The sequence below is a fragment of the Hevea brasiliensis genome, chromosome 15 (assembly GCF_030052815.1).
Source record: "Hevea brasiliensis isolate MT/VB/25A 57/8 chromosome 15, ASM3005281v1, whole genome shotgun sequence".
NCBI lineage: Eukaryota > Viridiplantae > Streptophyta > Magnoliopsida > Malpighiales > Euphorbiaceae > Hevea > Hevea brasiliensis.
Window position 1 is genome coordinate 6,851,816 of NC_079507.1, and position 27,561 is coordinate 6,879,376.

General features: G+C 36.4%; 1 protein-coding gene across 1 annotated transcript; it reads right to left on the reverse strand.

Moving 5' to 3' along the window:
- On the reverse strand, positions 1 to 27,487 carry LOC131173856 (glycerol-3-phosphate acyltransferase, chloroplastic-like; the record flags this gene model as incomplete). The annotated part of the gene is made up of 4 exons (XM_058136451.1): positions 1 to 386; positions 1,511 to 1,624; positions 24,551 to 24,629; positions 27,366 to 27,487. Coding segments are annotated over 4 exons (450 nt in total), but the record flags the coding sequence as incomplete, so codon positions are not given.
- Positions 27,488 to 27,561: the final 74 nt, after the last annotated feature.

The following is a 27,561-nucleotide window of genomic DNA, read 5'->3' on the forward strand; positions in this document are numbered from 1 at the left end:
AGTCTTACAGCGTCTCCTCTAACTCTTTTCCCCTATGTAGAAGGATGTTAACAACTTTTTATGATGTGGCTTCCTTCCAGTTAGCCTTTTATGAATATTTGATAATAATCCATCGCCCATGACCCTGTCATGACTTAATTCTGCTAAGACGAAGGGTTTGATTTCAGGACCACAAGAAACAGTAGATCCTCATCCCAACTTAATTAATAAATCTTAAGGAAGAAAAATACTTAGTTAAATACAAAATATGATTAATTCCACTGTTGTGACAAAGAAACAGTTGGACTTGATGCCTCTAGTCCTCGTTTGCCATGTATGGCAGATTTAGGCACATTGCATTGCTTAATCACAGAATCATATAGAACCTGTGCATATGCTTCCTTAACCTGTTACAGAAAAGGTCAAGCAATTTAGAAACATTCAGAAGACAGTATGCAAGGGCTTTAACTTCTTTAGAAACAAATGAGAAGTTCTAGAGTAGATATCATCATCAGTCAAAACATTGGACAATCACAAAAGACTGGTTTAACAAGCAAGTGACATATCTTATAGGGGAGACAATTGATGGTATTTTTACAATTATTTATAGGTGGTAAAATATGTCCTTAATTACCATCTACAAACAAATCACAGGAGCTAGAAATCAAAATTCATTATTGTCCTAAGCTCTATAGCATCTGTTTAAAATTTATATGAAGAAGAATTTTTACTGCCAAGATTTTATTGTATAAGTTAAGTGTCTTTTATGCAACTCACTAGCTGAAAAATAAAAAGGACATTCAAATGTCTAATTAATTATGAAAAACAGTTCCCTCATTGTCTTGCAGCATAATTGCTCCCAAAATCAGATTTAATACAGCAAAAGTTGTTAAATCCACAGCGATGGCTTGATATTGCAGTATTAGGCTATTCTAATTTTCTAAAAATATAAAATTACAGCAAAATAATACTGCAATTCATAAGGCTCATTATCCAAAAAAAATTCTAATTTTCCAAAATCAGATTTAATATAGTAAAATCATGCATGTTCAAAGTTTTGTTTTTTTTAATGTGTTTTGTTTTTGTTAATGCGTGCACGTAATTATAAAAATCATATATTACATAAGGCTCAGATTGTTCAGTGATCTGTCACTGGCAGCATGTTACAGCCTAGATATTTTGCTTCTTCCTTATATTGCTTTTTCTCACTTCAAGAGCAAAATTACTTGCTTCTTTTAGGATTTATACTATTATGAAAGAAGATATTAGGAACTATCTAATGAAAGAAGATATTAGGAACTATCTATGTAAATGTCAAAGGTGCATAACCAGAGTATTAACTAGGACCAACCTCTTCAGGGTTTTCACAAGCAACAGCAATTTCAGAAAACAAATTTCTGGTGCAATTGATAATCCAGCCCCATGAAAGGAGATCATTTTTCTCTCTCCAATCTCTTTTTCCACCCGAAGATTTCAAATGTGTTATAGAGATAATGTCACGAGAAAAATAAAGAGTCAAACAAGCATATACCTGTGGCGGAGGGGGCATGATGTCATGGCACAATAGGGATAAATATTGTCCTGGAGCACCAGAATGTTCAGCAAGCCTTCTCATGTTGTCCACTGACGCAGCATCAAATGGTGCCTGCCCCACTTATATCATCATGAATGAATATAAAGGCATCACAAAAAGAAACATAGTCCTCATTGATATGATAACACTTGTTTTTGTCTCTTTGAACAAGAAGATATGCAAAACATCACCAAAGATGCTGTGATTAGCGTCCTAATTGAAGTCGAGAAAACCTCAACTAGTCATAATTTGCAAGAATGCTCAGATCAAATGTGAGCTCCTTAAAAACTCTATAGCCACCTTGCTGTTAGCCAGAGACAGACTCCTCAGAAGCGTAAATCAAGTAGATTCAAACAATGCAACATTGGCACCCCTTCAAGCGAGGATATTTTAAATTAAATTGTATCTTCAGATCACAACTTGGAAAGACAATCTAGAAAAAAATTGTAAATATATTCATTCCTAGGTCTAGAAAAGAGTAAATTGGACAAAAAGTGATGAGGTAACAGAAGAAAAACAAGTGTGAACACAATGATTCTTCACTTATATTGCATTTGAGCAGACTCTCCAACCAGTTACTGAATTTATTAGATCTAGAAAGAAATAGGTAAACATGCACGACAAATCCTCCTCTCCCAATTGACCATAATTCTACTTAGGCTCTAATGAACAAGTGCTCTACAGGTAATTTACTGTTACAGGCCCCCGTTTGTCATCTGGTTATGGGTCTTTGCAAACTAAAATCTGCGATGATTTCAGTCGGCAATTTGTGCTCCTGGGAATTTCTACCTTTCTTACCTATTTTGTAAGTGAATGGTTAAGAGCTCGTTAATGAGAAAGCACTCTTCGATCTCTGAGTTCAAAGGAAACTCAACGTTGCTGAAATATCACTAGTTCTTTCCTTTCATAATAACAAATAAATAATACCCTGAATTCCCAAACTAATAAATAATTCATTGAATTCCCAAAATTAACTTGGTAACTACCCAAAATTCAAGCACCCATGAACTAAGGAAACAATCCACAATAACTAAGGAAAATGCCCACAATTTAAGCAACACAGAAAACAAAGGAAACTACCCATAACATAAGCAATGTAGGAAAAAGGAAATACAAATGACAATAAAGTAAACCAACAATTAAAGACTTCATAACATTTACATCATATCTTTTAAAAGTTAAAACACTGAATTTAATTCCTAGTGAAACATTTATTTTGTTATTATGGGTTAATTACAAAAGTAGTCATGTAATTGTTGTCCTTACTTTGGAAATAGTCAGTTATAGCTTATACTTTAGCTACTGGGTGCAATCATAGCCATGCCATCACAATCAAATTAATCACATGTAAAATTAATTTCCAACATAGCCATTGCAAGGATATAAAATGATAAACCCATCAATACTGGGCCACAGTATTTATTAGAATGTGTGCTCAATTTCAATATTTATGTGTTAATTTACATGTAATTAATTTTAGGACCTGGCCATGATTGCAATAAACATTAAAGCAGAGAGTTGGCTATTTCCAGAGTGCTGTCCATAATTTTAAAATTAGAAAAAGTTGACTTTCTAGTGCTTAGCAAGATTTTAAGTCCATGGTGCACTATCACACAAGCATTAAACTCCCAGATTGCTAGAAAATTGAAGGCTATGAGAAAAACCTGCAGCAATTTCAAACCTCATTAAACAAATGATGCTTAAACTGACAAAAAGAATTAAAAATAAATCTATGTTAGAATCCCTCAATTAGTGTAAATCCCTTAATCAGTGTAAATTAGTTGTAAATTAAAATATAATTAGGAATCATTGTATTTATTGACTATTATTAGTTTCCTAGTTAGTCCTAGTCTTTGTATATAAATTAGAATTTTTGTAAATTATTTTAGTATGAAATATAAAAGAAAATTTTCAAATTCTCTGTTTTCTACATGGTATCAGAACAGTGCCAAAATTTATTGGCGTGAACAGTGTAGTTATGGGTATTTTTTTTTTGTTCAAGCTTCTACGTCGTTCTAGGAAGGGAGGTGACAGTTACCACCCACTTGAGGAGGAAGGACACCAGCCGATCGGCCTACGCCCGGAGTCCAGCTGCCGTCCGGTGAAGCGCGTGAGCTCACACACCTCCAGAAGTCTCGCATCATTCTTCACGCGCCGACGCGTGCACCCTTTTTTTTGGTGATTTCTCCGACCACGCCTCTTGCCGACGACCTTCCCTGTCCAGCGCGTCTCTAACCAACGTGTTTTCACACCTGGTTTGCATTTTTTTTTTTTTTGGAACATTCCGTTGCTCAGTTTCTTACTTTCTGTTTCAGTACCTATTTTTTTAATTGAAAAATGACTGATGAAAAGAAGAAAGCCTCTGAAACAAAGGCTGGATTTGTTGGTGATAATCCCTCTTTACAAATTAATCCTGTAAAGTTGGATGAAACTAATTATTTGACATAGTTTAGATCTTTTCTACTGTTCATTCAGGCTCGAGTATTGCAGGGGTATATCACTGGAGATAGAAAAAAACCAGAAAGTACTAGTTCTACCTATAGCCAATGGGAGTTGGAGAACTCTCTTGTTATGTCATGGCTCATCAATTCTATGCAACCTTATATAGCTCGTAGGTATTTACTGTTGGACAGTGCCGCTACCATTTGGAGTGCTATTTCTCAGACTTATTCTCAAGTTGGGAAAGATACACAAGTTTATGAGCTTAATAACAAGGTTCATGGAATGAAACAAAGTGAGTTGACTGTTGCTCAGTATTATGCGGAATTGAGTGGTATATGGCAAGAGTTGGATTTCTATTAAGGCTTTCAGGCTTCATGTCCGGCTTATGCAGTTAAGTTCCAAAAATTGGTTGAAAATGAGCGCATCTATGATTTTCTTGCTGGGCTAAATGTGAAGCATGATCAGATTCGAGTCCAAGTGCTTGGTAAGGATCCTTTGCCCACCTTAAGGCAGACATACTCTTATGTTCAGCAGGAGGATAGCAGAAAGAGTGTCATGATCAATTCTACAGCTGTTGATAAGGCTGGGCTGGCTGCTCACTCCAGTGTTGTTAAAGGTGAGAGGAGGCGCTGGGCGAGGCGTGGCGAGGCAAAGCTCCAGCGACTCCCCAGGCCAAGGCGAGACCACTGAAACAAGGCGAACGCCCCGGACCTGAAAGGCGACAGGCGACAAGGCATCAAGGTGCCGCCTTGTGAAAAAAAGGAAATTTTGTTTTTTTTTTTTCTTAACAGTCAAAAAATAAAAGAAGCCCTAATCTATCGTGACTTACCTTCAGTCCACCTACCCAGCAGCAGTTTGAAGAAGCAAGAAAGCCACCAGCAACAGACTAAACAAGAACAGCAAATCAAGTATGTCGTCATCTCTCTCTCTCTCTCTCTCTCTCTCTCTCTCTCTCTCTCATCTTCACGATGCTTTCTCCTCTTCTCTGCTCTTCTCTACTCCTCTCACTATCATCTCCTCTGTTCTCCTCTCACTGCTGCGACCTGGATCAGTTTCTTTTTTTTTTCTTCTTCTTTTTTTTGCACTGCTCCCATTTTATGCAGGCATGCTGCTAGAATTTCAAGTTCCAACAATTTTTTTTTTACAGTAGCAATTTTTTTAAAAATTTATTAAAATTTTAATGTCATGTCATTTTATTACTTATGCTAATTAAATGGGTATTGTGAATTTATAATTGTAATTGTGTGATATATTTTTATTAAATAGGTAATTAAATGTGATTATGTTATTAAATAGGTAATTAAATGTGCTAATTAAATTTATGTAATTGTGATTGTGATTATATTTTTATAAAATAGGTAATTAAATGTGCTAATTAAATTTATGTAATTGTAATTGTGTCTATTGTGATTATGTGAATTTGTAATTGTGATTATGTAATGTATTAATTAAATGGGTATTGTGAATTTGTAATTATGTGATTATGTAATATGCTAATTCAATGTCACATTATTGTTAGTATTATAAATTCTTTTAAAATATATCAATATAGCATGATGTATAATTATGCAAACTATTGAAATAAATCAAATGCTTAATATTTTAATTTCTTGTTTGCTTGAATTGATAGTTATTGCTTTAATTTCTTATTTTCTTATATTTGTTGCTTTTGTTGCAACTATTGAATTGAGATAACACAACCTTTATAGTGTTTTTTTGTGCTTTTTAATTATGTTTTTTTTTTTTTTTGTTAGATCATAGATGAGTAATCAGTGTAATACAACGAGATCTTCTACTGACAGTAAAAGAACAGAACCAGAATGGGCACATGTGATTCAACTTAATGAAAATAATACGAATGATCTTCAGTGCATTTACTGTATGAAAGTTTGCAAAGGGGGAGTTAATAGAATCAAGCAACACCTTGCTAGAGATTATAAAAATGTGGTTCGATGTCCAAAATGTCCAAAAGATGTGAGAAGTCAAATGCAAGACTTTATTAGTAAAAAAAGAGAGCAAAAATCAGTCATGAATATGGAAAGACCGCCTGAATTTGAGAATGTTGAAACATTAGGAATTGACGAAAATGAGGAAGAGGATGATGTGCAAGAAATTGGTAGTGAAAAACAAAGGAGAATAATTCATGGTAGTGGTTCTAGTGCTTCAAAAAGAGCAAAAATTCTACCACCACAAAGCAATAAAGGGCCTATTGATGCTTATTTTTCTCCAAAATCGGTTGTTATGGGAAAAAGTGTGAGGCAAACTACTGTTGATGAAAATAGCCCAGCTAAGGAGTTAAGGGAGCGTGCGTGTGTTGCCATAGCACGATGAATGTATAATGTAGGAATAGCTTTTAATGCTGTGAATTATGATAGCTTTGGGGAAATGATTCGAGCAATAGGAAATTATGGAAAGGAAATTAAACCTCTAAGTTATCATAAGGTTAGATTTAGGTTACTTAATAAGGAAGCACAGTCCACAAATGAACTTCTTCAGTCTCATAAAAAGAATGGGCAAATTATGGATGTTCATTGTTGTGTGATGGATGGACAGATAGAAAATGGAGAACCTTGATTAATTTCTTAGTTAATAGCTCGAAAGGAAGCGTGTTTATTAAATCAGTGGATGCTAGTGATGAGTCAAAGACAGCAGCGTTGCTGACTAGTTTGATTGAGAAAGAACTGATGGAAATTAGTCCTGAAAAAGTGGTTCAAGTTGTTATAGATAATGCATCAAATAATGTTGCAGCAGGTATAATTGTTATTTAATATTATCTATTAAAAGAAAAATCTATTTGTTTATTTATTTTTATTATTAATGAAATGAATTATCTATTTGTTTATGGCAGGAAGAATATTAGAAACAAATTTTCCTCATCTATACTGGACTCCATGTGCAGCCCATTGTATAGATTTGATGTTGGAAGATATTTTTAAAATAAGGGTTTTCAAAGAAACATTTCGCAAAGCTATTGAGCTTACTCGTTTCATATATGGCTCTTCAGAAGTTTTGAATATGTTGCGGAGTTTTACTAAAGGAGTAGAATTGCTAAGGCCAGAGCAAACTAAATTTGCTACTGCTTTCATTACATTGGGAAGGATTTATTTGCAGAAGGCCAACATTAGAAAAATGTTTACTTCAAAGAACTGGACAACTAGTAAATGGGCTAAAGAGGTGAAGGGCAAAAAGTGTGAAAGAATTGTTTTGAGTCCTGCCTTCTGGAATCATGTTGTATATGCTCTCAAGGTTTCTGGTCCTCTTGTTCGTGTGCTTCGATTGGTTGATAATGAAAAAAAACTAGCTATGGGATATATTTATGAAGCTATGGATAGGGCTAAAGAAACTATTGCCAACTCATTCAATGGTAATGAAGAGAAATATAAGAATATTTTTAAGATTATTGATGCAAGATGGTCAGTTCAATTGCATAGTCCTCTGCATGCTTCCGGATATTTCTTGAATCCATAATTTTTTTATCCAAATAAGATGAGAATTGAGCGTGATGAAGAAGTGAATTCAGGCTTGCTTTCGTGCATTCGTAAAATGGAACAAGATTCAGCAAAAGTTGACATGATTATTGATGAAATTGAAAAGTACAAGGCAGCTACAGGGACGTTTAGTTATCCTTCTGCTATTAGAGGAAGAACAACAAAATCTCCAGGTTATTAATTTATATTTTTATTAATTTTTCATCTTACTCATTTATTAATTATATTATGAATTTGAGTTTGACAATCATTGATTCTATATTTTAATAGCTACTTGGTGGAAAACATATGGCTCATCAACTCCAAACCTACAAAACTTTGCTATAAAGGTTCTGAGTCACACATGTAGTGCAAGTGGCTGTGAAAGAAATTGGAGTGTATTTGAGCATGTAAGTAAAAAAAACAATTATTATATTTAATATTCTTTGTTACTTTATTTTGAATCTTTTCAATTTTAAGTTTAACTTACTTGTTACTATAAAATTAATGACACCTTCATAGTAAAAAAAGAAATCGGCTATTTCAAGAACGCTTTGATAAATTGGTTTATGTAAAGTACAATAGAGCGTTGCTACGCCAATACACCTTTGGGGATATCACCACGCCAATTGATTTGGCAAATATTGATGAAAGTAACGAGTGATTGCTTGGTGAATTAGAAAAGGGAGATGGGGATGATGATGATGATACCCTTGTTTTCATGGATGATGTGTTGACCTGGGGTGATATTGGTAGAGCAGCTGGAGTTTCTGAATCTCGTTATGAATCGAGATCAATTGTAAGATTGTTATGGAAAGTCAATCACTATATTATTTCTTTGTATATTCTGTATTCTGTATTCCTATTTAGGATTTCTTCCTAATTAGTAGAACACAATTACAGGAATCAATTGTATATATATATACCCATGTACAGATTAATTGAAATTAAGGAGAATCATCTCTTTCTACATGGTATCAGAGCAGGTCATCTATCTAGGGTGACTATTTGTTCTCACCACCAAGCTCAGGAGAGACTTTGGCCGTCGACCGGCCGTTTTGACTCCGATCAACATCGCCGGCGTCGCCTCAACCCCCTCATTCCACCACTGTGTGCTGTTGCTTGATCCAGTATACCATTAAAGGACTTCTGAGGTTTGGCTCTCAGATCCTATTTTAGTATTTGCTTGATTTGTGATTTTAAATTATTTTGCTGCTGTAAGCACTTTGGATTAGCATTTCGGTTAGTTTTCTTTGTCTCAACAAATGGCAAACTATAAGAATGTTATTTCTAATGTGATTCCGGTGATGACTAAGATCACAGAACACAAACTTAATGGTTCGAATTACCTGGAGTGGAGTAAGACTGTTAGGGTCTATTTGCGTAGCATTGATAAGGATGATCACCTTACTAAAGATCCACCTACAGATGATACACGACAAACTTGGCTAAGGGAGGATGCTCGGTTGTTTTTGCAGCTTCGAAACTCGATTCACAGTGAGGTAATTAGTTTAATTAATCACTGTGAATTTGTTAAGGAATTGATAGATTACTTAGATTTTTGTATTCTGATAAAGGGAATATCTCCCGTATTTATGATGTTTGTAAGGCATTCTACCGTGCTGAAAAAGAGGATAAGTCTCTCACGACTTATTTTATGGATTTTAAACGGGTATATGAGGAACTTAATGTATTGTTGTCTTTTAATCCTGATGTGAAAGTTCAGCAGGCCCAACGGGAGCAACTGGCTGTTATGAGTTTTCTTGCAAGCCTTCCTTCAGAGTATGAGACTGCTAAATCTCAGATTCTCTCCAGTTCTGAGATTTCCTCTTTGCATGAAACGTTTACACGGATCCTTCATACAGAGAGTACCCAATCTTCACAATCTGCCAGTAGTGCTTGTATTAGCCGTAATCCAAATGGACAACAGGGTAATAGAAGAGGAAGTAGAGGAGGAATTACAGGCAATAGAAGTAATCAGCGTAATGGAGAGGCTAGTTTTAATCAGGACTCAAGAGAAGTCATTTGTTATTATTGCCATGAGCCTGGCCATACAAAATATAATTGTCCGCAACTTCAGAGGAAAAATCAGCGATCACAGATGGCAAATATAGCAGCAGAGGATTCTATAGTATCTTCCTCTGAGAAAACTATTTTGGTATCTGCAGAGGATTTTGCACAGTTTTCCCAGTATCAGGCATCTCTAAAGCCTACCAGTTCCCCTGTCACTGCAATTGCTGAGTCAGGTAAATCCACTACATGCTTTGTGTCTTCCTCATCCAAATAGGTTATTGATTCTGGTGCGACAGATCACATGACAGGTAATTCTAGTCTTGTATCTATTTTTAAGTCTAATCTCACTTCCTCTACTGTTACTTTAGTTAATGGTTCTACTTCTTGTGTCATGGGTTCTGGAACTGCAAACCTGACTTCGTCAATTTCTTTGTCATCTGTTTTGTGTCTACCAAAATTCTCTTCTAATCTACTTTCTGTTAGTAACTTACTCGTACCTTAAATTATTCTGTTTCCTTTTTTCCTGACCAGTGTTTATTTCAGGATCTTATGACGAAGCAGATTATTGGTAGAGGACATGAGTCAGGTGGTCACTACATTTTAGAAAATCATGTACTGCGGTCGCTTGTTTGCTCCAATACCTTAACACCTCTTGAAGCTCAATGTAAATTGGGTCATCCTTCTTTGTCTACCATGAAAAAGCTATGTCCTCTGTTTCAGTCTTTATCAGTATTAGAATGTGAGTCGTGTCAGTTTGCAAAACATCATCATTTGCCTTTTGTGTCTAGAGTCAATAAACGGGCTTCATCCCCTTTTGAGTTAGTTCATTCTGATTTTTAGGGTCCTTGTTCTGTTACTTCTAAAACTGGATTTCTTTATTTTGTTACTTTTGTTGATGATTACTCTCGTGTTACCTGGTTATATTTAATGAAGAATCGTTCTGAGTTATTTTCTATCTTTTGTGCCTTTTGTAATGAAATTAAAACTCAATTTAATATTTCTGTACGCATATTAAGAAATGACAATGCCAAAGAATACTTTTTAGCACAATTTCGGTCTTATATGAAACAAAATGGCATTCTTCATCAGTCTTCCTGTGTGGATACCCCATCCCAAAATGGCGTAGCTGAAAGAAAAAATCAGCATCTTCTTGAGGTAACTCATGCTCTTCTTTTTCAGATGAAAGTTCCTAAACACTTTTGGACGGATGCAATTTCTACGGCATGTTTTTTGATTAATTGTATGCCGTCTTCTGTCCTTAATGGGGATATTCCTTATACTGCTTTGTTTCCTACAAAATTTTTGTTCCCTGTTGAACCCCGTATTTTTAGTTGTACCTATTTTGTGCGTGATGTTCGTCCACAAGTTACTAAATTGGATCCAAAGTCTCTCAAATATGTCTTCCTTGGGTACTCCCGACTGCAAAAAGGGTACCGCTGTTTCTCTCCTACTCTTAATCATTATCTTGTTTCTGCATATGTCACATTTTTTTAGTCCACTCCATTTTTTCCTCAATCATCTGTGTATGAGAGTCAGGAGGAGGAGGATGATCTCTTAATATATACTGTCCAACCAATGTCTAGTCCTCTCCCACAGCTTGTTCCATCTGTCTATAGACCTACTCGACCTCCCGTTGTTCATGTTTATTCGAGGAGATTGGAGATTCCTGACTCAAATCCTCCACCAGCTACTTCGTTGGGAGATCCTATACCTCATACTAATCATGATTCTAATATAGACTTACCCATTGCTCTTCGTAAAGGTAAACATTTATGTACTTACCTTATCTCTTCTTTTCTTTGTTATAATCAATTGTCTTCTTGTTCTCTGTGTTTTGTTACTTCTTTAGACTCTGTTCCTATCCCTAATACTGTTGGTGAGGCACTGTCTCATCCTGGTTGGTGTGCTGCTATGAAAGAGGAAATGGAGGCTTTAGATGCTAATAGTACATGGAAACTATTGCCTTTGCCCACTGGTAAGAAAGCTATTGGTTGCAAATGGGTATTTACAGTAAAGATAAATCCTTATGGTTCTGTGGCTAAGTTAAAAGCACGCCTTGTAGCAAAAGGATATGTTTAGACATATGGAGTTGATTACTCTGACACTTTTTCTCCTTTAGCTAAACTTACTTTTGTTCGCTTGTTTATCTCTTTAGCAGCTATATATGATTGGCCACAACACCAATTGGATATCAAGAATACTTTTCTTCATGATGATCTTCAGGAGGAGATGTATATGGAGCAACCACCTGGGTTTGTTGCTCAGCGGGAGTTGGGTAAAGTTTGTAGGCTTCGAAAGTCTCTTTATGACTTGAAACAAAGTCCTAGGGCCTGGTTTGGGAGATTCAGTGAAGCAGTACAGGAATTTGGTATGCAAAAGAGTAAATATGATCACTCAGTATTTTATAGGCAATTTGAGACTGGTCTAATTCTCCTAGTAGTCTATGTGGATGACATTGTCATCACTGGGAGTGACTCTGCAGGTTTTTCATCTCTGAAAACTTCCTCCAAAAACCCAGTTTCGGACCAAAGACTTGGGATTGTTAAAGTATTTCTTGGGTATTGAAGTTATGAGAAGTAAGAAGGGTATTTTCTTGTCTCAAAGAAAATATGTCCTCGATTTATTAACAGAGACAGGAAAATTAGGTGCTAAGCTTGTAGTGCACCAATGACTTCAAATTTACAACTGTTAGCAGGGGATAGTGAGTTGTTTGAAGATCCAGAGAGATACAGGAGATTGGTAGGAAAATTGAACTACCTTACAGTCACTCGTCCTGACATTGCTTATGCTATTAGTGTGGTAAGTCAATTTATGTCTTCCTCAACTGTTGCTCATTCGGAAGCCTTGGGACAAATCTTGTGTTATCTGAAGGGCGCTCCAGGAAGAGGTTTGTTATATGGTAATCATGGGCATTTGAATGTTGAATGTTTTTCAGATGCTGACTGGGCTGGATCTAAGATTGACAGGAGGTCAACTACTGGATATTGCATTTTTGTTGGAGGAAATTTGGTGTCTTAAAGAAGCAAGAAGCAAAGTGTAGTTTCTCGATCTAGTGCTGAATCCGAATACAGAGCCATGGCACAATCAATATGTGAGGTAATGTGGATACTTCAATTACTAGATGAGACAGGTTTTAAGACCTCCCTGCCTGCGAAATTATGGTGTGATAATCAAGCTGCTCTCTATATTGGTTCTAATCCAATGTTTCATGAGCGGACCAAACATATTGAGATTGATTGTCACTTTATTCGTGAAAAGATTCAACAACAGATCATCTCAACATGACACATCAAAACTAGAGAGCAGTTAGGAGATATTTTCACAAAAGCTCTGAATGGAGCTAGGATTGACCATATTTGTAACAAGTTGGGCATGATTAACATCTATGCTCAAAATTGAGGGGAAGTGTTATGGAAAGTCAATCACTATATTATTTCTTTGTATATTTTGTATTCTGTATTTCTATTTAGGATTTCTTATTTAGGATTTCTTATTTAGGATTTCTTCCTAATTAGTAGAACACAATTATAGGAATCAATTATATATATATATATATATATATATATATATATATATATATATATATATATACACCCATGTACAGATTAATTGAAATTAAGGAGAATCATCTCTTTCTACAAAGATCAACACCAGTTAAAACTCCATCATTTCGAAGGTCTCGTTCAATGAGGGGTGCATCCTCTTCACAAGTTGATGATGATGAAGAGGAGGAAGAATTTGTGATGGAAGCTATTGAAAATGAAGATGATTTTGGAAATCTTGATGATGAGTAGTTTTAGTTACAAGTTCTTTTTTTTTTTTATATACTTGTTGTATTTGGATTGTTATAACTTATGACTTATTTCTATTTATTAAAGTTTGAACTTCTAGAATTTGCATGTTCTATTTAATGATTTAACAACTTTTATTATTATTATTAGTATTAGTATTAGTATTAGTATTGTTACTTAGGCTATGAATTTCAATTTTATAGCCTCAACTTTTATCCTATACTTAAGTTGGAAATGCAGGTATGCACAATTTCATTTCCTTTTATATTAACATCTCTTATTATTATTTATATTATTACTTATGCTATGAGTTTTAATTTTGCAGTCTCACTTTTATCTTTTACTTAAGCTAGAAATACAGGTACACACAATTTCCAATTTTTTTATCTTACATATAAACATAATGTAAATAATATGTTTTTTTTTCCTTTTCAATATGTATTTTTTTACATATCAAACTAGTTAAAAGTATGAATTTTCATGTTATAAGTACACATTTTTACTATAATTTTGACAATTTAGGCTACGGCGCCTTGCTTTGAAAAAGCCTCACCTCGCCTCGCCTCTCCTCTCGCCTCTCGACTGAGGTGGTAAGGTCCCTTGTTGCCTTAGTGTCGCCTTTCGCCTTGATAACACTGGCTAACTCCTTACGAGAACAGTCATATGGTCCATCAGATAAGGATAACTTGTATTGTAACTACTGTGGAAAATCTCAGCACACCAAAGAACAATGTTGAAAGCTGCACGGCTGCCCAACTAAAGGGCATGGAGGAAAAAGGATGGGTTTTGCTAGATCACAAGTCAATGTATCTAAGGCTATGAGTGTTTCTGAAGATACTGCTATCATTGGGATATTTTCCAATGAAGAGGTACAGACTCTGAGACGATTCTTATCACAGCTTGAATCACAATCCACTACAATTGCCTCTTCTAAATTCGTCAACTCAGGTAATGTTTTTCTTGCCAATCATAATAATTCATCTTAGGTTATAAATTCTAGAGCAAACAAACATATGATAGGCTCTTCGAATAAATTCATATCCTATTCTCCATGTTCAGGTAAAGAAAAGGTCCGCATTGCGGATGGATCCTTATCTAATATTTCTGGAACAGGTTCTGTTAAATGCAATCCTACTATAAGTCTTAGTTCTGTCTTATATGTGTGTAGCTTTCCTATTAACTTTTTGTCTGTAAGTTCTATCACAAAAGCTCTCAACTGCAAAATTGGATTTTTCCCACTCACTGTGTGTTTCAAGAGTTGATAACAGGGAGAACGATTGGCAGTGGTAGACTGCAAGATGGGCTATATCTATTGAATGATTGTGTTGATCAGGCCATGTTAGGACAATCTATGGGTGCTGAGGAAGAAATTATTCAGTGGCATAGAAGACTTGGACATCCTTCATTTACTGTTTTAGAGAAACTTTATCCTCTTTTGTTTAAGCAATGCAAAACTGAATTGTTAGTATGTGATACTTGTGAGTTTGCCAAATATACTAGACAATCTTATCCTGCAATAAATAATAAGGCTTCAGTTCCTTTTATGACTATCCATTCTGATGTGTGGGGGCCTACTTAAACTGTGTCTTTGTCAAGTTATAGATGGTTCTTAACCTTTATTGATTGTTGCAGTAGGTTAACTTGGGTATATCTGATGAAAGGGAAAAATGAAGTATTTTTATGTTTTCAGCAGTTTCACAAAATGATTAGCACCCAGTTTGCTGCTCATATTAAAATACTGAGAACTGATAATGGTACAGAGTATATGAATGAAATTTTTCAGGAATATTTGAAGTCACACGGAATTTTGCATCAAAGTAGTTGTTCTAACACTAGTGCTCAAAATGGAGTGTTTGAGATAAAAAAAATAGACATTTACTTGAGGTTGCTAGATCTCTTATATTTACAATGAATATTCTCAAACCTTACTGGGGGATGCAATTCTTTCTGCTACATATCTTATTAACAAGATGACACTCCGGACTTTGGAGTTTAAGAGTCCTTTAGAGGTTTTGCAAGGTAAAAATTCATATACTGTTCCTCCAAATGTCTTTAGTTGTGTTTACTTTGTTCATCAGCCTAATAGGGAGAAGTTAGAACCTCGAGCCCTCAAGTGTGTCTTTGTTGGTTATACCAGTACTCAGAAAGGGTATAGGTGTTACCGCCCTCCTACACGGAAATATTTTGTGAGCATGGATGTTACCTTTAGGGAATCTAAATCTTATTTCCATCCACCTCTTCAGGGGGAGTATAGGAAGGAATAAAAGGTGTCTTTCCCATCTTTGTGCTCTCCCAACTTTCAACTTCAAAGGGAAAATCTGGGTTTAAAGCCTATACCTAATAATAATACTCAGGGGGAGTCACCTAAATCTCGAGGGAGACTGAATGGACCAGATTTGAGAATCTATACTCAACGAAACAAGACAGATATAGCCATCGAGCAAGAGTGTAACACCCCTTACTCGTCTACAATGTAGTCGAGCAAGATATACCACACAGTGTGCCAGACCACCAAATCACATTTCCATTACAAAATACTCTTTTTAATTCATTTATTTATAATTTCAAACATTTTAGCTGCCCGAACTGACATTGGTAGTCAGAACAGTAGACTGTACATACTAGCTAAAGTGAGGATGTTACAACTCTTCCCCTCTAATAAAAATTTCGTCCTCGAAATTTACTTGATACAAACAGTTGAGGGAACTGTTGCCTCATCGTTTCTTCACTTTCCCAATTTGCCTCCTCAGTGTTGTAATGCCTCCAAAGCACTTTCACCAGTGGAATCTGCTAATTCCTCAATTCTTTCATTTCACGAGCTAGGATCCGTATAGGTTCTTCTTCATATGTCAAATCCGGTTGTACTTCAATTTCTTCCATGGAAATGACATGTGAAGGGTCTGAGCGGTATCTTCTTAGCATAAACACATGGAATACATTATGGATGTTATCCAGTTCTGGTGGTAAAGCTAGCCAATAGGCTACTAGTCCCACACGTTCAATAACTTCATATAGGCCAATGAACCTAGGGCTTAACTTACCCTTTCTTTCAAACCTCAGTACTTTCTTCCATGGTGAGACTTTGAGAAACACTTTGTCGCCAACTGCATATTCTATCTCTTTTCTCTTCAAGTCGGCATAAGATTTCTGTCTATCTGAGGCAACCTTCAAATTTGCTTTGATTATTTTCACTTTCTCCTCAGTCTGTTTCACCAGGTCTGGTCCTACCAGCTTATCTTCGCCCAATTCAGTCCAACATACTGGGGTTCTACACTTCCTCCCATACAGTGCTTCATATGGAGTCATTTGAAAGCTAGCTTGGTAGCTATTGTTATATGCAAATTCTGCCAGTGAGAGATATCTATCCCAACTCCCCTCAAACTCAATGACACAACTCCTCAGCATATCCTCCAAGATCTATCACATAATTCACATTGTTATTATCATTTCAATTTATTAATTTTTATGTTTACCTGGATTACTGGTTCCGACTGTCCATCCGTCTGACGATGAAAAGCCGTGCTAAAGGGGAGTTGTGTGCCCAAGGGTTCTTGCAACTTTTTCTAAAATCTCAATGTAAACCTTGGGTCTCAATCAGATATGATGGAAAGTGGGATTCCATGTAGTCCAACTATCTCACTGATATACAATTCTGCTAGCTTCTCCAGTGAATAGTCAGTCCTAACTGGCAGAAAATGTGCTGACTTCGTTAATCTATCCACTATCACCCATACTGCATCATGCTTCTTCTGGGTGAGAGGTTCATGCTTCTTCTGGGTGAGAGGTAGGCCACTAACAAAATCCATAGTGACCCGGTCCCATTTCCATTCAGGTATGCTTATAGGCTGTAGCAATCCTGATGGAACTTGATGTTCTGCTTTAACTTGCTGACATGTCAAACACTTAGTCACATAGTCAGCTATATCCCTCTTCATACCAGGCCGCCAATAATGACGCTTCAAATCATTATACATTTTTGTGCTTCCCGGGTGCATAGCATAAACACTAGTGTGTGCTTCTTTGAGAATTACTAGTCTTCAATTCCCCATCATCTAGTACACACACTCTTCCTCTGTAGTACAGTCACCCATCTGCTTTCACCTCATAATCAGTTTCCTTTCCCTCTAGAATTTTACCCACAATAGCCATTAATTTTTCATCTGCCTTCTGCCCATCTTGTATCTGCTGTAGCAGGTATGGCCTCACTTGTAACTTAGCCAAAATAGCTCCATCTTGAGCTAAGGACAAACGGGCATTTAGTGATCTTAGAGCTGTGATGGACTTTCTGCTCAAGGCATCAGCAACTACATTTACCTTCCCAGGATGGTAATCTATCACACAATCATAATGCTTCAGGAACTCAATCCATCGCCTCTGTCTAAGATTGAGCTCCTTCTGAGTTGGCAAATATTTCAGACTTTTGTGGTCTGTATAGATGTAGCATTTTTCACCATACAAATAATGCATCCATATCTTCAATGCGAAGATAATTGCTGCTAACTCCAGATCATGAGTAGGGTAGTTCTGTTCATATGGCCATAACTGCCTAGAAGCATAGGCGACCACTTTTCCCTCTTGCATCAATACACACCCTAACTCATTACGCGAGGCATCATTGTAGACCACAAAGTCCTTTCCCGACACTGGCTATGTTAACACTGGTGCTTCTGTCAACATAGCCTTCAGCCTCTCAAAACTACTTGGCACTTGTCGTTCCAGCCAAATTTCATATTTTTGTGTAACAACTTGGTCATTGGAGCAGCTATGAGAGAGAACCCCTTCACAAATCTTCTGTAATACCCAGCTAGCCCCAAGAAACTTCTGATCTCAGTTGTATTTCTGGGAGGCTTCCATTCCATCACTGCTTCTATCTTTTTGGGATCCACTCTAATCCCCTCAGCTGATACTATGTGTCCAAGGAAAGAGATTTCACTCATCCAGAAGTTACACTTAGACAACTTAGCATACAGTTTCTTTCCTTGCAGGGTTTGCAGAACAATCCTCAAATGTTCATCATGTTCTTCCCTGGTCTTGGAATACACCCGAATATCATCAATAAAGACCATTACAAATCGATCTAAATATGGATGGAAAATACGATTCATAAGGTCCATAAATGCTGCTGGTGCATTTGTTAACCCAAACGGCATCACTAGGAATTCAAAATGTTCATACTGCATTCTGAATACAGTTTTTGACACATCTGCGTCCTTTACCCTTAACTGATGATACTCTAATCTGAGATCAATTTTTGAAAATACACCGGCTCCCTTTAACTGATCAAACAGATCATCAATTCTGGGCAACGGATATTTATTCTTCACAGTTATTTTGTTCAACTGCCGGTAATCAATACACAATCTCAAGGTTCCATCCTTCTTCGTCACAAACAGCATCGGAGCTCCCCATGGTGACACACTAGGGTGTATGAACCCCTTATCGAGTAACTCCTGAAACTGAATTTTCAACTCCCTCAATTCAGTGGGTGCCATCCTATAAGGAGCAATAGAAATTGGTGTTGTACCCGGCATTACTTCAATAGCAAATTTGACTTCCCTTTCTGGTGGTAAACCAGGCAATTCTTCAGGAAACACATCTGGAAAGTCTCTTACTGTGGGTGTATCATACAGGTTCGGCTTAGCTTGCCTAGTATCAACCACGTGTGCTAGGTAAGCTTCACAACCTTTTCTCATCCATCTTCTTGCAACTGTAGCTGAGATAACATTGGACAAGAAATCTGTCCTTTCACCCACAACAGTAATCTCATTACCCTCAGAAGTTTTCAGAGAAATCCTCTTCAGTTTGCAATCAACTATTGCCTGATGATGTGACAACCAGTCCATTCCCAAAATCACGTCAAACTCGTGGAAGTGCAATTCAATTAAGTCTGCCAAGAATTCATACCCTTGAATCCTCAACGGGCAACCTTTATACACCTTATTCACTATCACACTGTGGCCTAGTGGATTTGTGATCAGAATGTCTTGATCATTCTTCTCTACTGAAACTCTCCTCTCTACGGGTAGTTTGATGCAAATGTATGAATGAGTGGATCCTGGATCCACCAATGCATGCACAGATATGTTGTAGAGGGAGAACGTACCCCTGATGACGTCCGCAGCATCTTGCTCCTCCTGAGCTCTGATGGCATAGGCTCTGGCAGGTACTCTAGTCTCTGGCCTCTCGGCCGACTCAGATGCAGGCCTTAGTGATGGACCAACTGCCTCAGATTTACCGGGCTTCCTACCCCTTTGAGGTGTAGGGGCAGACTTATCAGCTTGTGTTGGGGCAACTGTAGTAGTCCTTTTCGGGCAATTTTTGATCTAATATTCTGTAGATCCACACTGTAAGCATGCACCAGTCACTCGCCAATAGTCCCCCTTATGCCACTTCTAGCAGTATGGACAGGCAGAAGATGCTGGGGCTGGTCCCCTGAACACCGTCCTTGGAAAGCTACCCACTGATGGTGTGGACTGGCCTCTCCTAGGTGTGAACTGTAGTCTGGGCCCCTGGGACTGACCCTGAACTTGTGGTTGTCCTGAACCCTGAGCAGGAGGACCCTTACTCTTCTTACTGGGAGCAGAGAATGTACTAGACTGACCTGGACCCCTCTTCTGTTGTCTTTCCCTTCTATTTTGCTCATTTATTCAGACTCTTTCTACTTTCGATGCAGCATCTACTAATTTGGCAAAATCCGTGATCTCCAATGCTGTTATCATGACTTTGATATTGTCATTGAGCCCTTCTTCGAACCTTCTACACCTTTCTGCCTCTATAGGGACTATCTCTCTCCCATACCGACTCAGTCTGATGAATTCTCGCTCATACTCTACCACTGATAGTTGCCTCTGTCTCAGATTGATAAATTTTCTTCTTCTCTCTTCTAAATACACTTTACTGACATAAATCTTCCTGAACTCTGTAAGGAAGAAATCCCAAGTAATTTGATCCGGTTGCACCTCACTGGTTACTGTGTCCCACCACTAGTATGCATCATCTTGAAGTAGGGACACAGCACCCTCCAGGTTCTGCTCGGAGGTGCAATGAAGCTGTTTCAATACTCAGATTGTTCTATTCAACTAGTTTTCCGCTGTCATAGGGTCATCCTCCTTCTTTCCAAAGAAATCCAAAGCCCCATGTTTTCGCAGTTTCTCTAAATGGGACTTGTGTGGTGCTGGTGAAGGTTGTGGCTGTGGTTGTGGTGGTGGAATTGCCCCCATCATTTACCGATAAAATTCAGTCATTTACTGAAATAATGCAAACTGAGGTTGAGCAGGTGCCTCAGCTGCTAGTGGAGCAGATTCTCCCTTGCCTCTAGATTCAGCTCTTGGTGGAGCACGACTCTCCACCTCTTCATCAACTGCTCTTTGAGAAGCAGGATCCATATCCTAATCAAAATAACAAAACAAATAGATTTGCATCAGTATCACCTCAACACTTACAAATGCAATGCAATGGTATGCACTCTATCTAGGCCCAGAAACGCCTAAACCGATACTCTGATACCACTAAATATGACACCCCTTACCTGTCTACAGTGTAGCCGAGCAAGATATGCCACACAGTATGCCGGAGCACCAAATCATATTTCCATTACAATTTACCCTTTTTAATTCATTTATTTATAATTTCAAACATTCTAGCTGCCCCGACTGACATTGGTCGCCGGAACAGTAGACTGTACGGACTAGCTAAAGTGAGGATGTTACAAGTTGTAACATCCTCACTTTAGCTAGTCCGTACAGTCTACTGTTCCGGCGATCAATGTCAGTCCGGGCAGCTAGAATGTTTGAAATTATAAATAGACTAGAATTGTAACATCCTCACTTTAGCTAGTCCGTACAGTCTACTGTTCCGGCGACCAATGTCAGTCGGGGCAGCTAGAATGTTTGAAATTATAAATAGACTAGAATGAGGAGTTATAAATAAACCAAATAATACTCATAAAAATCAAGAAAATTTTTTAGTTGTAACATCCTCACTTTAGCTAGTCCGTACAGTCTACTATTCCGGCGACCAATGTCAGTCCGGGCAGCTAGAATGTTTGAAATTATAAATAGACTAGAATGAGGAGTTATAAATAAACTAAATAATGCTCATAAAAATCAAGAAAATTTTTTAGGAATGAAATGCACTAAGGTTAAACGAGCCAAAACCCAAGTGATGAGTAACCCGAAGGGGAAGTGAAGGTGAAGGCCACTAGCAACCCTAGACCTAGGGAAAACTTTATGAAATAATTTTTGGGACTCCAGAGAATAGTCATTAAGGATTCTATGGCATTAGAATGCCAAGAAAAGGCTTAAAAAAAATTTTCAATCAGTACACACAATTTTAGCTCGTTAAGCCAAACGGATGGCGTTTTGGTCTTTTCGTCTTCAGAGATGATTTTTGACCAACTTGTCCATTTATCCAGTCCAGTCGATTAGTATGGGTTACTCGGACAATGAAAATAAATTTTATCAAAATTTAATCGAATAATACTGCAATAAATGCCAGAAATTAATTCTACATAAAATGTAAACATACATTCTGCATATTTACGTTATTTTAGTTATTTTATTTTATATTGTCAACACTAAGCAGAATTGTTTAGCGCGTCGCTTTTGCCATGCGCAGGTACTGGAGACATAGCTGGGGAGTCCAGCAGACCTCGGACTGGGTGAACTTTCAGATCTGCACACCGAGTCCAGAGTCACCTCACATTTGCAGTGCATTGGTAGGACATTAGGCTACTTTTGATATTTTGTATTTTGTAAACTTGTGTAATCAGACCTTTATTTTGTCATGTATATTATAAACTCATGTAATTATGTTTTGATGTAATCATCTATAAATTATGTTTAGTAATAAATTTGAGTATTTCTTATTGAGTTGAGTATGACATGAAATGAATTGAATTTTAAAATATTGAAGTCATTTGAGAAATTGTGGAAATATGTTGGTGGTTGACTGAGATTGATAATGTGATTATATTGGAAGTGTTTTTAACAGATTCAGAAGAACTGTTTTTTCAATTTACAGCCGGCACTCTGCCGAATTTTCTATAAAATTTGCGAAAAATTCAGATTAATCAAAATTATAAATAAATGAATTAAAAAGAGTAAATTGTAATGAAAATATGATTTGGTGCTTCAGCACACTGTGTGGCATATCTTGCTCGGCTACACTGTAGACGGATAAGGGGTGTCACAAGGAGACTGTTGATCAACCGGAATCTCTGGATTCAATTCCTGAACATCCTGAGGTATGTGATGAGTCTCCTTTGGTTCCTGAAGAGTCTAATTTTAATTCTCAGTCTACTCTTTTTTCTTCTAATAATGATCTTGATATTCCTATTGCTCTCAGAAAAAGGTGTTAGAACCTGTACTAAACATCCCATCTCTAACTTCATTTCCTATGATTCTTTGTCTCCATTCTATAGAGCCTTTCTATTGTCTATTTTCTCTATTTCTATCCCACAAGATTGGAAGAAAGCATGTCTTGATCCAAAATGGAAGGCAGCCATGGTGGAGGAGATGAAAGCTCTAGCAAAGAATGAGACATGGGAACTTGTTACTCTTCCAATGAGAAAAAAACCAGTTGAATGCAAGTGGATGTTCACTGTGAAAAATATAGCAGATAGTTCAATTAAAAGGTATAAGGCTAGGCTGGTAGCAAAAGTCTTTACACAGACATATGAGGTAGATTACCAGGAAACATTTGCTCATGTTACTAAAATGAATACCATCAGAATTTTACTATCATGTGCAGTAAATCTTGAGTGGGATTTGCAGTAGTTTGATGTAAAAAATGTCTTTCTACATGGTGATTTGGAAAAAGAAGCATATATGGAAATCCCTCCAGGGTTTGAGAATGGGAAGACCAAAGAAAAAGTTTGCAAATTGAAGAAAGCACTGTATGGTTTCAAACAGTCACCTAGGGCATGGTTTGACAGGTTTAATAAGGCTATGGTTTCTTTTGGATACTGCCAAAGCAATGCTGATCACACCTTGTTTATAAAACACTATAGGGGTAAGATGACTCTGCTTATTGTCAATGTGGATGATATTATGATAACTAGTGATGATAGGGAAGAAATGATTCATCTAAAGGAACAACTAGCACAGGAGTTTGAAATCAAATATTTGGGAAGGCTAAAGTACTTTCTTGGAATAGAGGTTGGCAGATCAAATAAAGGAATCTTTATTTCTCAAATAAAGTACATACTAGATCTGTTGGAGGAAACAGAAATGTTAGGTTGTAAACCAGCAAAGTCTCCCATTGAGGCAAATCACAAATTGCAAGCTGGAGTTAGGGAATCTGTGGATATTGGGAGATATCAAAGGTTGGTTGGCAGACTGATTTACCTTTCGCATACCAAACCAGATATAGCATATACAGTGGGTCTAGTGAGTCAGTATGTGCATGATCCTCGTGAACCTCATTTGGAGGCTATTTTCTATATCTTGCGATGCTTAAAATCTACACCTAGGAAAGGACTTCTTTTCTCAAAGCATGGTCATCTTCAGATTAAGGCCTTTACAGAAGCAAATTGGGGTAGATCTCTTGATGATAGGAGATTGACATCAAGTTACTGTACTTTTGTTGGTGGTAATCTAGTCACTTGGAGAAGCAAAAAGCAAAATATGACAGCTAGATCCAATGCAGAGGCTGAGTTTAGAGCAATGGCTCAAGGTATTTGTGAACTATTGTGGTTATGAAAGTTGATGGAGGAATTAAAATTGCTGAAAACTAGTGGCTTGTCCCTGTTCTGTGATAACAAAGCTGCCATCAGTATAGTTCACAATCCAATTTAGCATGATCGGACCAAGCATATAGAGATTGACAGACACTTGATAAAAGAAAAAGTTATCAATGGTTCCTTAAGTATCTCTTACATAGGGTCGAATGACTAGTTAGCTGATGTGTTCACTAAGGGATTAAGTTGTAAGGGGTTTCATACCCTAATTTGCAAGTTGGGCATGTGCAACATACATGAACCAACTCGAGGGGGAGTGTTAGTCCGTCATTTAGTGTAAATCTCTTAATCAGTGTAAATTGGCTATAAATTAGAATATAATTAGGAATCATTGCATTTATTGGCTATTATTAGTTTCCTAGTTAGTCCTAGCCTTTGTATATAAATTAGAATGCTTGTAAATTATTTTAGTATGAAGAAATATAAAAAAAAAAAACTACAATCTAAAAGCACAATCTTTCCAATTTTTTTCTTTCCAAAAAAAGAAATAAGGTAACAAAAGGAAAGGAAAAAAAAGAAAAAAAAAAAGGAAAAGAAAAATGCTTACCAGATACCATTCTCCAGGCAGAGGATCTAGGTGGTACCTACCACCACTTGGGGCAATCCACACTATTTGTGACCTATCCCTGTATTCAAAAGGTCTCATACATAGAATGCTAGTGTGTATGCTTGAGAATATCAAGAAAAAGAACAGAACATATGACAAATGCATAATCTGCATGAAAATCATGTAATAGACAAGATCCCTTTGCATCAATTGGGGTTAGGTTAAATAGTGCATTCCAAGTTCAAAGTATCATTTGTACAAATAAGAATCCCCTTTATTACATAGCTTCTTCATCATATGGATAGATATAGGATATATGGGGCAATTACTTAGAAACACATTTACAAAGGATCACATTATCCTAAATTGATCTTACCTGAGATTGGCATATTGCAAATCCCAAGTTTGTCAATAAACAGCAAATCTAGTTATGTTAATATCTATGTGTAATACTAATAGATAGGGTCTCGCTGAACATTTCTAAATTCTACGTTGCAAGAATTTGAATGGAAGTCTTTGTCAGCATTTATCAAGAGTAAAATCACCAATGAGCTTTGACTCAATGATACTAGAGTCATTTCCAAGGTTATGAGCTTACGAGTTGGAACCTTAATCGAAGCCCAACAATCAACCAAAAAACATCATCAATGGCACCATTTAAAGAACTTTTACAAGGTTGAAGCTGCTATCTTCAATTCCAAACCGTGCTTTGAAATATCCATCAAAGTAAGCCCCACATGGAACCTTAGCCAATTTCAATATTTAGTTCTCTTTTTGCCTTTTTGAAGTTACTGTGCTGATACTTAAATGTTGTACACAAATAGAAAGACATATAATATATGTATATATTGTATAATTGTGTTCTGGTAAGCAATTCACATATCTCGAAAATTCTCAGACATGCTATGCCTTTTGGCCTTCAATTAAAATGTATTTTCTAGTTAAAGTTTTAAAATTTTTAGTCCCACGTCAATCAGTTATCCTATAGTTTTACAATATCTAACTAGCGTAAAACAAGGATCTAAAGAGCAACATCAAATAACTATAAGCCTCATGCAAAAAGATACTAGTGCATTCATCACAAAATGTAAATATTTTGAACCCAGAAGTGATTGCTATACTTCTCTTATTCTACTCTTCTAGTTTTTAATTATCCTTCTTCCCTTCCCAATTTCAGTCTGAAATTCCTTTGTCACTTTAAGACCTGAAACCACTCATGTAGACCCTTTAGCTTTGGCCAAATCATTATGATTCCTACACAAATCTTTAAGCATTATATGCAATCCAAATCCAGAATGATACTACAATTTGTCAATGTTTACTAATTAAAAAATATACAAGGATTAGTTGTTAAAGAAACTAAGACTTTTTTAGTTGGTACAAATAAATGTTCAGTTTGGAATAGCGGTTTATCATATTAACTGGACCCTTCCACAAATACTTGCCCATTCAAATGTTCTTTTAGCATTATGTTTAAAACATATGAATATGAAATTCATTTCATTTGCAAATGAATTTCATTAAGGTTTCTTTTGGATAGGTAGGAATTTGAAATAAAACTTTTGAACATTATAATTTAGTTTTAATACTATAACATAAAGGTTTCTTTATTTAGGTAGATTCTTTGAATAGAAACTAAATTTGTATTTTAACTCATGTGAGTATGAATTTGAAATACCTATTAAAAAGGTGTAATTTCAAAGGCACACTTCAAGACTTGGATTAAATGAATTCCACAAAATCATTTAGGAATTCATTTTCACAAAATAAGCTCTAAGGCTCCACCTTCAAATCTTCAATTAATCTATTGCTCATAACAGTTTGATCTGATCCAAAAAATGATTTCAATTCTTTCAAAAATGATGCATAGAAAAACTGGATGTATGTGATAGAATGTAAAACACTAAAATGGAAGGACTTAGGGACAAAAAAGTACATCTGAATCATAATAAAGGGGATGATTCCTTCAAGTTTTAGTCATCCATTAGCATCTTTCTTTCCGTTGTTTCTTCCATTTATATGATGTTATGACTAAGGGATGGGAGAGCTTGATGAGTTGACTTAGGTGGGCTGACTGCAATGGTAAGGGCAGTATTCTGTTATTTTGTTACAAGAAGTAAGTGTTGGTATAAATATGAGGGAGGTACTTGTAATTGAGGCATTCCTAAAATCAATAAAAAATGCAGAATTCTTCTTTGTCTTCTTCTCCCTCCCTCTCTTTCTCCCTCTCTATTTCCACTCTCTTTCTGTCTCTGCTCTTCTCTAATTCTCTCTAAATATTCTTCCCTTTCTATTTCTTTTCTCAACACAGACATTTCTATCCCTCTCTCCCTATTTCTCTGTTCTAGTAAGTTGTGCAAGTCTGACACGTAACATGAGTACTACAGATAAAAAAAATTTCCATGCACAAGTTATACAAGATATGAAAACTAGTCAGTTGTAAAAAAGCACAAACAATTAACAAAAACATAAGGACAAACCAAAAGAAACCCAGTGGTTTTGGAACTCCATAATAACATGACTAACAAACCCAATACTTCACCAACCAGACTTGCATTTTTGTAAGAAAAAAAAAATGGTGAGAAACTCATTATTACTGTTTTACTATCACAGAAAAGAGAACAGAGAAAAAAATGATGACTAGAACAAGTAGCCACAAGAGTTAATCAATCACTTTCCAAAGAATCTAATAACAGATTGAATTATATATAATACAAGTAATAGAAATAGCAAAAAATTGACAAGTCCTAAATTACAGGCCCACCATATATTTCATATACAAGAGTTTGACCTAATCAAGAAGTAATTGAAATACCTTAAAATCACAGCCATCTCCTTCAAACTTTGTATGTTCGCTCTTTTCTTCATCTCAGTAAGTTCAGGAACATCACCCATGTGTTTCTTTGAGTACACACATATAAGATTCCTGAAAACATGCAAAATTTGAAATTTTTAACCCAAATATTTAAGAGGCATGTGATAGAGAACAATCAGTGTTGACGAGATCTAAA